At 38.1% G+C, this 14974-nt stretch overlaps 1 protein-coding gene across 2 annotated transcripts in view; it reads right to left on the minus strand.

Annotated features, from left to right (window-relative positions):
• plp2b (proteolipid protein 2b) overlaps positions 1-14974 on the minus strand; it is a 374364-nt gene that overhangs the window by 301731 nt on the left and 57659 nt on the right. Inside the window, exons 1-5 of one of the 2 annotated variants that reach the window (XR_008321220.1) lie at positions 10518-10786; positions 6282-6437; positions 6089-6187; positions 3147-3243; positions 1271-3054 (exon numbers count right to left, since the gene is read on the minus strand). Coding sequence is in view for 1 of the 2 variants with exons in the window: in XM_053317752.1 (XP_053173727.1) it covers positions 3041-3054; positions 3147-3243; positions 6089-6187; positions 6282-6437; positions 10518-10613 (462 nt within the window). In the remaining variant the exon portion in view is untranslated. Of the gene's footprint in view, positions 1-1140; positions 3055-3146; positions 3244-6088; positions 6188-6281; positions 6438-10517; positions 10787-14974 lie in introns of those variants that run through there. The other variant, XM_053317752.1, reaches the window with a different exon arrangement.

Here is a 14974-nt window from a genome sequence, read left to right on the forward strand (position 1 = left end):
CAGATGGAGGACCCTGGTATAAAATCTTATATGAGAGCCAATGGTCTAATTTGTCAGTTTAGGGGTCCTTGATATGAAAAAGTTTGAGAACCACTCTCCTAGACTAATGTTCTGATTCACTCCATCTTTAGTCTTTATTGCAAACATGAAGAGTCAGATTCAAATAGGTTAATCAGGAACATGAGGGAGGCTGCTGACTATAGCTTTAACTTCTCAATAAATATTCTTAATTAAGTATTTTGAGAGGAAATGTCATGATCAAATGCAAACATCTGTGTGGTGAGAGTTATTATTACACTGGGGCTGCTACAGCAGCAGCAACACTGGGAATTAGTTTGATAACAGTCAATAGGGTACGACCCCAAACAAAGGATTATCATTCCATTGTAGGTCTTTAAAGGGACATGGGTCATATTATGACATGGGTCATATGGGTTATGAATATTGCAATTGAAAGGCAGGAACGCCACAGTAGAAAGCATTGTTGAAAAGGATTTTGGTAAACACAAAGTAATCTGAAAATGAAAAGGGGAGTCAGCATTCATAACTGCAATAGACATTTTTCAGATGAGATTAGAGCTCACAGATGCCAAGGTTCACCAGGTCAGTCAAGATCCTGGCAGACATGACTGTGTAAAAAAACAGTAATGCCTGATCATATCTGAGCACCAACAGCCTGATGGGAGGCTGGTGCAGACAACCACCACAGTAATGTTAGATAGAGTTTTAGCTGTTAGCTCTACCAGTTACTTCTCCCTAATGGGACAGGAACCCCTCACAATTTAGTAATGCTTTTCAAATAATGAGTAGCAGTCTGCTTCCACCTAGTGGCAATCTGAGAGAAGACAAGTTAAAGCTCAAATATATCTGACGACACATAAGTATAGAGCTACTGTATATGCATTCAACTTAAGTTCTCATTGAATTCACCCATTTTTATTAGGATTTTAAAGTATAATGTAACGACAAAACTACAGAAAACTGATTTTCTTTGTAGTAACGATGGCTTTTATTTCTCAAACCATGACTGCTTTTACTTTTTAAAATTACAAACTGCAAACTTTTGCAAAGCATGTTAAAAAAAAACAGAACAAAATAATAATAATAATAATAATAATGATAAGGCACTGTTGTACTTGGACAAATAAACACCATGGAGTTGAGGAAACAATTACAGCTATTAAAATGTTGATATTCATATCATATGAGTCCAACAATGTGACTTTTCTGCCTCATCCACAGAGAACATGTGCTGAAATGTTAACTAGACAAAACTGGACTGTATGACATGTTGTGTGACTTACAAATGTGTTACAAGTGTAAGAAAAAAACAAACAAAAGACCTGAGCAAGAATCAGATACACATCAATACATATCATTAGACATGTAAAACTGGAGGATGATGCAAATCATTTTAGAAATGCAACAATGAACATGTGGTTGATGGTTACTGGATGTCAACGGCTGCTAATGATGCAGACCAAATTCTGATTAGTACAAAAATAAGCCAAAACGTTTGTTGATCAGTGCCGGTAGATCACGTCAAATGTTGAGGTAAAAAAAGGCAAATAAGGTGAAGGAACTTGTTCATTTGAATGAGATTTAAAGAAGAGGTTCACTATTTTTTAAAGTCTGTCTTAAAACAGTCAGGTGCCCATTTGAATGTTGGCTTTGCTTGGTCGCTGTAATCATTCTTCCGCTTCATATTAGCCATTAGAAGTTCCCCTCCAAGTAAAAAGGTGATATCTTCCACATTTACAGTCTTCTTAGTAAAAGTGTTCCACTTTGTGTCTTAAAGGATAGTCTTGCAATACCAGACAATCAGAAATCTCCGCCTACCGAAGTCTGGGAATGTCTAAATGTACAGTAGTAGGTTAAACAGTGGTGAGAACAGGCGCTAACAAACCTACTCCCCTTACATTTTGTCAAGGACACGCCTTATCAGAAATTATACTCGCCTTTCATTCTCCTCTGTTGTGAACTGCATGCTACAGCTCCAAAGACCTTGGATTAGCTCTGCAATGCAGGTTTTTTTTAAAAATAGTTTCTACCCAGTTTTAACAAAGAAACTTGAGCCATTATTCTCAGTTTCTATGAGTAAAGTGTTAAGACCAATCTGTGAGTCTACTTTAAGGATAGTGTTTTTCTGTTTAGCTGTAGTGATCAAATAGTAACAAAAGGAAGGAATTTGGCACTAAAAAGACTGTAATGTTGAAAGATAATTTGGACAGCTGAAGCTTCTTATCAGCTTCAAATAAACTTTAAATACATTTTTGAAGAGAAGAAGGATTGTATATTCTAGCTCCCATTAACATTGTAAATGCATTATGAAGAGATCTTCTAATGGTCAGTATGAACAGGAGGAATGATTACAGCAAAAAAACCATGTACATGTTATTTGGGCTTCTGACATCTCTTTTAGGGAAGACTTGGAAATTATGAACTTGTCCTTTAAAGGCACTTTAAAAACCAATGGTTTAAAAAAGAGTGGGAAATGGATAACCAGCTGATAAACCTCACTGAAAATACAGAAAACAAACTCATTATGATTATGATATTAAACAATTCATAAAGCAACCATTCATGAGTCAGTTACTTTAACAGTCCCAAATGACACAGTTACTCCTTACTACAGCAGTTCATTAAAAGTAGAAATGTGTATTAGACAAACTGTGTGATGATGATAACAACCAAAGTTTTACATTGCTTATTATTTACAGTTTTCCCTTTTCAATCAGATCAAACATTGAGCTTCAGTGGAACATTGAGGTTTGTGAGGGGGATTCTTCATGTGGTAGACACAGATACAGGCACAGATGTACAGTACCGCTCACTCAGGCTATGTCATCCTCATTTCAGGCGTGGCCTTAAAAGAAATCTCTCGTCTCTCTTCACACTATACATTAGCTTTGTTTAAACTGAGACCCGTTCGTTTTACTGTCCATCATCCCCTCTGATTCACTCTTCCGTTCATTCCTGCACAAACTTCCTCTTCTTCTCCTGCTGCTTACTTGACAGAGGCACAAGCATGCTGGAGTGTTTAAACTCTGTCATCTGTAAAAGAAAAAAGACAAAAAATGTGTTGCACGTATAAAATAATAATAATTCAGATATAAAATGTTAAAATAAACCTCTGGTGTTCTTACCGGTGGAGGCTGCTGTGTGTTGCCTGGTTGCCTTGACTTGCAGGAAGATGGTGTAGGTGTCATAAGCAAACAGCAGACCAGCGATCAAACCAAATACCTAAGAGACAATAAAATTCACTGGTCACATAAAACACCACTCTGTTGGTGAATGTAGAACATATTTTGAAATACTGTAAAATACAATAAATTATTCATATTTTTTAATGTTAAATCAAATGCTACTAAAACCAGACTACACAGACTTTCACAATCATTAGTCCCAGACTGTTGTCATGTTGATCTGAGAGTCTACAAACTACACAACTGATCTCAGATGAGGTGTCCTGAATACAAAATTATTCTTCTTAGACAAAATACATGACTGGAAAAATATCAATGAAAAAATGAAGAAGTAACACAGCCTTTTTTTCCCAGCCTGAGCTACTTTTTGTGTTACACTGACTGCAATGCTTTTGGCATTTCCTCTGATCCACAGGAAGTCTGTGTTGGGTCATAGCTCGACAGAGTTATAATATCAAAAAGGAGAACTTATGTGACACTTCATATTATCCATTCACTGCTTATACTCCTTTTGAAAGGCTCCAACAGTAGGCTTATATACATCCACTCACAGTAAACACAGCTGTAGTGGCAGTTGGAGCTGTGGTTTTGAGTACAGTTATGATTATGGTCTATGTTAATAGTACGGTCATGGCTCCTGTTGTGGTTTTTTCTATGATGCAATGTATGCATAGCAATTACACTGTGGCTACTCTTTTACTGCTTCTATTAACAGTCGCTGAGCATCGTTAAACCAGACACTCAAAATCTGAACCTGATACTTCTATCAGATTTATCATAGAGGAAAAGCTTCAGCTCAGCCACATCATTTCACTTCACACATACATCCTTTGTATGTGCTTGGCTACACCCATTAAAAACGTATGTGTCACAGCTGTATTCACCATGGCAACCAAAACCACAGCCCTGGATACAGCCATAATAACAACTACACACAGCAGCAGCAACCAGTCACAACACAGTGAAGTACGTTAATTAGCCATCACTAGTTATCTAAACATGAGCTACCATGATACAAACCTAAGGCTGAGTCACAGGTGAAGGTGTGCCCACTCACAGTGCGGTCTGAACCACAGGCTGTTACTGATACATAATAAATACTACTGGACCATAATACAGCTCAGATTTCCTCTTTGGATCAGAGAGGATGCAAAACATATTGTAAAAGTAAAAGTAGTTCCATAAAAAGTGACTGTGCCAGCGTGTGCATCAAATCAGGTGGAAAATATCATACATGGGTTTTTTTACAAGGCACAAGGAAAGTTATGGTGGGAAAGAGACGCAAATTCAGACACTGAGATTTCTGAGTTTACTGAGAGAACAATACACTTAACTAAAATTGAAGGAACTCATTTTTTTCAAAGACTAAAAAGGGAAAATAATATTCAGTGTCTTCAATTCCACTGTAAAAGCTAACCGATGTTTATATTGTGATGAACCTGAACTTGACATTCGAGCTAATGGTAAATGGACCGTACTTCTATAACACTTTTCTAGTCTTCTGACCACTTCAAGCACTTTTACACTATAAGTCACATTCACCCATTCACACACACATATTCAGGTGCTACCACACACACAGTGCCAACCTGCTCATCAGTGGGAAGCTAACATTAACACATACATTCAACATTAGCACAGCCAACGGGAGCGATTCAAGGTTCAGTATCTTGCCCAAAGACACTTTGACTGGAGGAGCTTGGAAACGAAACCATAGATCTTCTGATTAGTGGACGACCCGCAGTCACTGTATAGGCGGTAACTTCACTTTTGCTTTTTTTCTTACTGCATTTCCTCACTATTCTGGTGAGATATCAGTTGTATCGTATCATCTTCACTTTCAGCTGCTGCTCTCAGAGCTGCTGGACCTGCTGCTTTCTCTTTATCAGTTACAGTGGCTTGTATCTTTGATTTATCTTATGTCACTCTAATCTAATCTCAATTTCCACTGTAGCTTGATTTCTACAGTATTAATGATATAATGAGAGGCTGTGTGCTGCACTATGTCCCTCTCCGCCTCCAGTTTCCTGTGTACTCTCATCGGATGCTGCTCTTCTCCAAGCAGACACATCACATCTACTCTAAGTAGACTTCCAGCCACTCCCTTCTGGTCAAAGGTACAAATACATTAAAATCAGACCTGACAAAGCAAAAAAACTAATTTATTACCATGGCAATAACTCAATTAATTAAGATACCGTGGCCATGGGGAGTCTAGGGGAAAACATAGACTGTGTCTGGATTTCATGAACAAGGGGATGTACAGTATACTCACTATTTATATGTGTTAAAATTGTTGGTATACAGTTATTGACACACATTTTAAATGCCTGACTCGACTGCAATGATATTTATGATGGCTGCAATAGATGATCTTCGATAATTGCTGTTTTTGCTTATTTGATGTGCTTTTAATGTGTCTATATGTTGAACAAAATGTCTCTCAGAGGACATTAAAGTCTAAATCTCCTGTCTCAAACATGCTGTAGCATCTGGGTCGCTCATCTCTGAACAACTTCAGGTTTTTTTTTTGAGGGTTTTTGTCTGACATTTAAGAACTTTATCTGCAAATCTTGGCAAAAGTCTTGTTGTCTGCACTACACTTAAACAGGAAGTAAACATGAGATATGCTCTGAGTTGACAAATTGCCCAACACTGAAGAGTGCCTTCTCTAAGAGTGTAAGGGATGTGTCATAAGAAACACGTGAAATGACTGAAGGAAAAAAAAACCCCTTGAGTTTCAGTTTCATAATATAAGAGGTTTCCAGTTTCCACATCTACAATACAACTAATTTTTAGAAAGCATTTAGTGGTTGTCAAAACAAACAAACTCTTACATGGAAACTTGAGAACTCAAACTGAGTCACTCTCATTTTACTTACCCCGCCTGCGATACGTGCACCGTCCCCAGAACCTCCAATCACACAGATCAGAGAAGTGATGATGTAAAGGACGGCACCAATACCAGCACGGAAAAGATCCTGTACAAGAGAGAAGCAGAATATGAAACATTGTGCAACTATACACATACAATATATGTGTGACATCATGTCGTAAACCACGTAGAGCACTCACACTCCACATCCAGTTGACCATTGTGAACTGTTTGTCCATATCCATCATGAAGATACCGAAGAAGACCATGGCGAAGATCATCTCGCAGATGGCCAGAGCAGAGTAACCTCCATAATGAGACGCAGCATAGCAGATGATGATAATAAAACTGAGGAGCTAGGGGTGATAAGGGAGGGAAGGAGAAGAGGAGAGAACAGAGAGAGTAATTACTTTAACTTTTTGACCACAATATGACCATGGTGATGGCAGCCACCTGGACAATACAGAGGATATCCCAGAATACTTCAGTGTTATGCAAAAAACAACAGGTGCCTAAATTCATCCCCTCAGTCAAACTTTTCATGTCAGTTGAAATTGCACATATATATAGTGTGTAGATCAGCTAAATATTCACCTGTGAGGGCTCACATGAAGGCTCAGTGACAGAATATGATCCAGTCGATAGCCGATCAGAGAGTAAATCACTATGAACAAAGCTGTAATTGTTCCATTCACTGCAGCCAATTTACAATTCATGGACTATTTTGGCCAAGAAAGAGATGTTTTTCTACACAAACATACAGTCAGGGTTAGACACAACTGAATGGATTTTTGGTTACATTACATTTCATCAAGCAGTCAGTCTATCACATGCTGCTTTTCTTTTTTAGATTTACAGCCAATGTTTGTTCCATCATGATCATATTTTTCCATATGAGGGAAAAAAGTAAGCATGAACTCTTCTCAGTCCATTCCACTGAAATGCTGCCAGTGTGGAGAAATCATAAACTTAGGCACAGCTCAGAACCAGTATCAGCTTTTATTTTTCAATACCTCCATTGTTGCTGCTGTCAAACTCTGTGGGTAGATGTGTGACATATGACAGCTACGAAGGAGTGGGGGACTACAAATAGTTATTGTATAGTTTGATTTACAGCTATAACACCAGCCAACCGACACATTGGGTCACTTTTAATACTTGTATAACATATATTCATAATTTTTTATCTTTTTCTCACTCTTACGCTAATTATTATTATTTTTTCCAAGCTCGCCTTTTTAGCACAGTATTAAGATGATGCCGCCCTTCATTTCACCGCATGTACTCATAAGCATATGACAAATAAAACCTCTGAATCTTGCATCTTCTATAAAAAGATATACTTAAAGACAGGATTACATAAGAAACTCTGTGATAAAACTGAAAAGATTAGTAATTAATCTATTGGTTGATGTTTAACTTTACTTTTATTACACAGCTAATTTGCGACTCCTGTCCTGTCCTGGTTTGGCTTTTCTACTTGGTCGTAACATCTCATCATTAGTTTGTGCAGATAATAAATAGTGACATTCTCATACATGTGAAATGATCATTCAAAAACTACAATATTTACATCACATAACAATCTGTTTACATGTGTTTCCTAAGTGTGTATGTTCCCTAATTCATGTCAATGTGTGTGCCAGATGTTTAAAGGTGTGTGTGTGTCTTTAAGAGGATTTATTTATGTTTGTATTTGTGTGTCTGTTCCTCTATCTGTGTGTACATGTCTATGTGCAAGGGTGCGTGCACAAGTACAGGCTCAAACTCTTAAACTGTTCATTAATAAACAATAGGAATGAATAATTGTTAGTTTCAGCTCAGCTCTATAGTCACATATAATTATTTAAATATTTCACTGAACTGTAATCTGGTGGCTCCGTTAGTTTATTTTTGTAGACACTTACTAAATTAGTTGGGCACTGATTCTAATGTGCATCTAAAAACAGCCCGTGTTGCACATTGCAACGTTTTATTCTCAGACACAGACGACTCGGTGGCTAGTGTCAAATCTCGGCCGTCTATATGATACACACATGATGTAACAGCCCTACATCTGTCACTACTGTTTTCCTTTGCCTCTCCACACCACCAACTGTTACACAAATGTAGAGCCAGCCAGCCAAATACATCAGTAGTTCATGTGTTCTCTGGACTGGCACAGGCTGCCTCTGTAGAGTAGCGGGCCGGCCGAGGCCACGTTCCTACACAAAAGGGGCTCTATTCAGGCCAGAGCCGGCTGCTCTGAGGGCAGCGGCCACTGAGGAGGCAGTATCACTGAGAAACACCCACTACACAAGAGTCCCTCAGAACAAGAAAGGCCCTGAGATGTTGACACCTTTATGCTTCCAATACAGCAGCTGACCTGTTTTCATGTCGGAGCTTTAAAAGATCCAACTAAGACTTATTCACATCAGGATAATGAGCTCCTCTTTTTAACGGACTGGAAGGAAATTGTTGTGAACTGTTGGCTAATTATAGTCAGCAGCTACATGAGAGCCAAGAGCTCGTCGGTGGTGAGGAGGAGAAACACCAAACAGCAACGGTTACTAGGGAAGTCACGTACATTTTGGGGCGGTTTTAGCTCTTGCTGTGGCTTAGGTCTAGATATACCTCATGTGAGTTCAGAACAAAATGGAAAGTTGTGTTTCATTGCTTGTCTTACTCATCATCTGGTCATATTCTCTCTTTAGCACAAGCCTTCCTTTTATAGTGGCGAAGAAACTTTTATAAGGAGAACCTGATAAAGAAAACGGTTTCCAGTCATAAAACAATGCCTCTAATAACCACAGTGAATGACTCATCCACACTTATCACTAGTGGCTTAACTTAGTGCCACAGGACAAACAGACATTTGCACTACAATACATGGGCGTGTGTGAGTGACTTTTATCCTTAATGTTGCTCTGCAGCCTTAATTCCTCAATTATGTTCAAGTATGGTCACGTCTCTGACAGGAACAACGCAACATTTTTTTGTAGTGTGTCAACGGCATGGAAACCTAGCTGTCACAATGTGCTGACAGTGCATTAGTCAGATGAAAAAAAGAGACATTTATTCTGTGTACTTTTGGTTCAGTAGCAGGAAGATTTCAACTAGTTACTGGGAGTTAAATATCCTATTTCCTTTAAGATTGGACCTAACAAGCAGTAATGATATTTGTCTTCCTGTTTCGCTCCCATAGTCAACTCCCTGCACGGTAAACTATCTCAGGCATCCACCATCAGGGATTACTTCCTTTGGCCCTTATCAGGCTTGCAGTAAAGTCGCAAGCAGGAAGCAGAAACAACAAACTACCGAGTAATTCCAATGAAGCGTGGGGCTATCCTTGAATGGTGCACCAGAGATGTGTGTAAAGCTATTCATGCATTCTTACCAAACTTCACACACAGCCTGGAATTTCCATTACCTCTGAAGGAAGGAGGGGGGGTAAAAAAACCTTCACAATGGGCGTAACACTGACCACCAGCTTGCTTTATAATGAGCTTGCTGAGTTATGAGAGCTTTTTCATCAGCGATATAACTGCTCACTTTTAGAGCCTGGAAAAGCAATAACTGCAGTAGTACAGCCGGCTAATGAGAAATAATGTGGGAACTCTGTAGTGCATGTGACTCACAACAAATGTTATATTGCATAACTTTAAGGTCAAAGCAAGTCGTGTTTAAAGAAAACACTCTGCCGTGAAATGCAAACAAAGTGAATAGGAAGTGGCTTTACTTTGACACAGTAAGGAAGATACTTTAAAACCACACATTTAAATCAATCCTTCACTGTGACTGAAAGTTTTATTATGGTGCTTCCACTTTCAACTCTGAAGGTGTGTATTCCTGTTAACTGGAGCCAGATGTTAAAAAAAAAAACCTCCCCTCCCCTCACTTTAAAAAAGCTTTTTACAACAGCAAGAATGTGACACACAATGCATTTTCTCTTTCCCATATTTGGACCATTGCTTCCCTGCCTACAAATAGTATACAGCCTGTGGTAATAACAAGTAGAAAAAGGAGATGCCTATCTGACTTCACCCACATGACCTTTCATCTGTCATTAGAGCTCAGCATTTGGCTCCGTGGTGCCAAATGAGAAAACAGTGGAGCACAAGTGACAGGTGGAAACCCTTAACCTCTATTTATGACCCCTCGATCCCCAGACTGCATGCTTTTCATTCCCTGCTGACCAGACACACTGCTTTCAGAAAGTGAGAGTGAGACCAAACAGATCTCAAGAAGAAAGCAGGGCATTTAGCAACTATCTTATCTATCTAGCCTAACATTAATGGAGGGAGCAATCAATAATAACCACTTTAATATCTATAAAATATTGATTAGAAGCAGCACTTTAAGCAGACTAAACAGCAGTATTGTAAGCATATGTTGCCATTCATGACAAAGCTGCACAGTTCAAAGTTACATGTTGTTACTACGGTCAGTGAACTTACTATTTCTGCAGCGAGGATAAAACCTTTACGGGTCCTCGCGTAACTTTTCAGCTTCTCCACGCAGCTTGCACCGTTGGACGCAGCAGTGTCAGCCATTGTGTTGACTACTGTAATAACTTATGAGCCTAACCGAGAGAGTATGTGCAGCCTTATCGCCAAGAACCGACGAGCGTCAATGGAAAGATCTCTTCAATAACAGTCCTGATGGTGGTGACTTGCTGCTACCGCTTAGGCAACTTTTCCCTCTCTTTCTCTCTCTCTCTCTCTCTCTCTCTCTCTCTCTCTGTGTGTGTCTGTCACGCTGGATGAATCAACTTCCTCGTTGAAGTACGCTGATGAGACTCACAGCAACTCTACAGCAACTCTGCTTTCTCTCTCTCTCTCTCTTTGAGGAGGAGGAAGGGCAGAGCCGAGGAGTTGTCAGTGGGGCGTTGGCTTTTACTTTTCTCAGAGGGGAGCTGTTGCTGCTGTTGCTGGCACTGTGGCACAGCTGAGCCACGCTGCGTTCAAGTGCTCCTCGGACATTCCACTACTCTAGTCGGACCTGTTGCAAAAAGTTTATTAATTTATGTATTACTTCCTTCCTTCCTTCCTTCCTTCCTTCCTTTATTTATTTAAACATTGTCAGATAATAAACAGGCACAGTCAATGTTGAACGCACTCAACAATAGTAATTAGGTTTTTTTGTTTTTGTTTTTGTTTTAGCAGCTTTATTGTCATTATATTGAGGGTCAAACAATATAACGAAATTTAGATAGCACTACCTGAGCCATAAGGACATTTAAGACTATTATATACAATTTAAGACATAAATAAAACATTGATAATCTATAAGAGCAATAAAGTGCAATATGCAATATAAAAAGGTGCAAACACAGCAAACAGTGGCAATGCTTGTTGTAACAGTAGACCATGCACACTCCACTTAGGCTATATTTTCCTTCTTTTTTTAAACTGAAAGAACAAGTAATTTCTAAACGTGATCAAACTCGAAGAAATAAAAAAAAAGATATTTGTATACGTAAAATGTACATATAATCAATATATTATAACACATAAATTAGACTTTTTTAAATCTTTATTTTACATAAAAACACCACATTTAATAATGTGATATTACAGGTATTATTCTTTTTAAGTAACCATTCATGGATTAGGTCCCAAAAAGCTCTACAGGTGTAGAAAAGATGTTCCTCAGATTCAGTATCTTCTTGACAAAATGGACCTGCTGAAAATGTGATGTTTACAGGAATAAGACAAGTAATCTAACTTCAAACCTGGTGTACTGACTATGATATTGAGAATGCAACATATCAGTCATGTTAGCTGCGACACCACTGACTAAAACCCCCATATGCAGGATTGCTTCCTCCAAACACAGTACAGACATCCGGTCTGAAAAAATCAATGTAAAGTATAAATTTAAATTAATATGAAACCTGTTTTGAGATAGTAAGATGAAATACAGAATCATGATACAAGGCAGAACAGATATAGAATAGATGATATTATGCAGAATAGTACTGGCCCTTTAAGAGTGTCATATTATTATACAGTATATTTAATGTTTATTGGTATAGGGACAAGTATATAGTATGAACACACGCCAAATACCACAACATTTATAGCCTGAGTTAGTTTACAATGCCCAACACTACTTGGGCTTTTAAAACATGTAAAACTCAGCAGTAAAATACATAATAAACTGCATAAGACTCAACTATACAGACTGTGTTGTATGTGTTTGCAATATAAAAAGCCAATAAAAATATTTGAATATATAAGACTCAACTATACATACATTTAAACACAAAACACAAAACTCAACAGTACAGACTGAATGCATACATTACAACCCACAACAAAGCACCAGATCACTGATGACTACATGACTGATCCCTCTGCTACCACTGCCAATAAAGGGTTAACTACAAAATGTAGTTAATATTTGAATCACTTTCATCATAAGTTATTGCTGGCCTGACACTCGCAAGTGGATTCCCGTCAAAGTTTGTCACATTTCCAGCCTTGTACATATTTATCTGTTACGACTGATTCATAAGACAACACCTCCTCCATTGGTTTCTATTCACCCACCTCAGAATTGTGGTATTTCCAATTGTTGCTGAAGGCAGCATATCCACATAGGTGGATGATTTATCTAATGTGGGAGTTTACAGAGGAGTGCTTGTGACATAGTTTGCATGAGACACATCTTGTGATAAATAGCTCACACAGGCTACCAATTGAACATTAATAGAGAGAGTGAGTTTTAATGCAAAACTTATTCAGTACAGCTACAGTAAAATGATGAGGGTAAACCGATAAGACCTGTCACCTAATAACAGAGCAGTGTAGCTACAGAAACATTGTCCATGGTATGGCAGCTGTTAGACTATTTCAACTGTATTTTACAGTTCAATCTATTATCTGTAAAATTATGACAATTTAATAAAATATAATGAAACTATGTACGGTCAGTTTAAGCCTATTGGCACAGTGTCCAATGTACATTATAATGGTTCAGTCTTTTAAAATTCTGATCCTCCGTGCATTATTTACATGGTCAAGACTTAATAATAGTGAAATTTAAAAAAAAATAGAAAATGGGGGGGGGGGGGTGGGGGTGACTGAGGAAACCGCCTCAGTTCAGTTGATAGTTGATACCCACATTGAACACTAGGGCGCGCCATACAGAGTTCATAGAAGGCCTGAAAGGTGTTAAATGCCTGCTGCTCTGAAATATACAGAAGGGCCTCTCAAAATAGGTCAGTTACCAAAATACATAAACACCATCTGCATTTTACAGCTTTATATGAAACCACCATTAAATAGAGCAGGTCTAGTCCAGCTGTATCACCTGAAAGTTTTTATTTCACTTTCATCCATGTTGCTCTGCTGTTCAGTGTTGGAAGAAGTACTCAGATCCTTTACTTAAGTAAAAGTATTAAGCAGTATAAAAATAATCCATTAAAAGTAAAAGTCCTGCATGAAAAATCCTACTTAAGAAAAAGTACATAAGTATTAAGAGCTTGATGTAGTTAAAGTATTACAGTAAAAGTACATAAGCATTATGAGTGATGTAATATGCATACAGTAAAAGTAGTGGTTTGGTCCCTCTGACTGATATATTATTATATATGACATCATTAGATTATTAATAGTGAAGCATCAGTGTTAGAGCAGCATGTTACTGTTGTAGCTGCTGGAGGTGGAGCTAGTTTACACTACTTTATATACAGTTAGCTAGTTTAGTCCAGTGGTTCCCAACCTAGGGGTCAGGCCCCTCCAAAGGGTCAGCAGACAAATGTGAGGGGTCCTGAGATGATTAATGGGAGAGGAAAGAAGAAAAACAAAGTTCTGATACACAAATCTGTTTTCAGTTTTTGGACTTTTTCTCTAATCTTTGATTTTTGATGAAATGTTGGATCATTTGAATATTTATTGAAATGAAAGCATGTGAGAAGTTTAGAGGGAAAAATCACTATTTGTTGGAGCTGTTAACAACTCATAGACATCTGAAATGTGAGCCCGACTACACACTGCTTTTTTTACTTTCCCCTACTGGTTTTGAACATAGTTTATTTATAGTGATAGTTTTAGTTAACCCAAATTGATGAAATAAACAAAAAGGCGACCATGAACAGAAATACACATTTTAACCTTCAACAGAATAATTTCAAGTTTATTTCATTTTGTTTCACATGGATCCCATATAATAAGAATACAGCAGAATTCTGGAGTCTTGGATATTTCTTTTCTCTGACTTATCATTATCATAAATACTAATATGAATACATCATACACAATAAACACAGCACTATCCAAAGGCGTAGAGAGTATCACAAGACATCATTCACCACTAACAACAGAGTATAGTTCATTTCAGCATATTTATAAGAGCTACAGTGAAAGAGAGAAAGAGAGACAGAGAGAGAAAAAACAGAGGAGAGATGGGGGACTAGAGGAAGAGAGAAAGCCAGGTGCTTCTACACTGCCTGAATCAAAGAACTCTGATTTAAAAAAAAAAAAAAAAAAAACGAGTGACTCCACGGCTGTGTGATGGACCAGTACATACTGAAGATCTGGAGATGGACAACAATTCATCCTGATGAGGACTGTGGAAGCAAAACTACCAATCAAGACACATCTCTTACCATTTGGCAAACACGTTGTTGTATATCTAAACAGAGGATTGGCAGTAGGACAGGTGCATTTGTCTGGAAAGAAATAATTATTGCAGCACATACTTTGTGCTTTGTGTAGAATATAGCGGAGCTTCTGTATGTGCTGTGCAGTAACCACCACGATGGATCAAACATACCACAGTCGTATTGTGTGGTATTTCCTTTCCTCAGCCTGTCAACTATGTTTAGGGATGCTTTAGATTATAAGGAGTAAGATGCATGCAGTAAATTTGCTTTCCTCCAGAAAGAGAAGAGGTAAACAAGGATTGA

This window comes from Scomber japonicus, chromosome 4 (assembly GCF_027409825.1).
Source record: "Scomber japonicus isolate fScoJap1 chromosome 4, fScoJap1.pri, whole genome shotgun sequence".
Classification (NCBI taxonomy): Eukaryota; Metazoa; Chordata; class Actinopteri; order Scombriformes; family Scombridae; genus Scomber; species Scomber japonicus.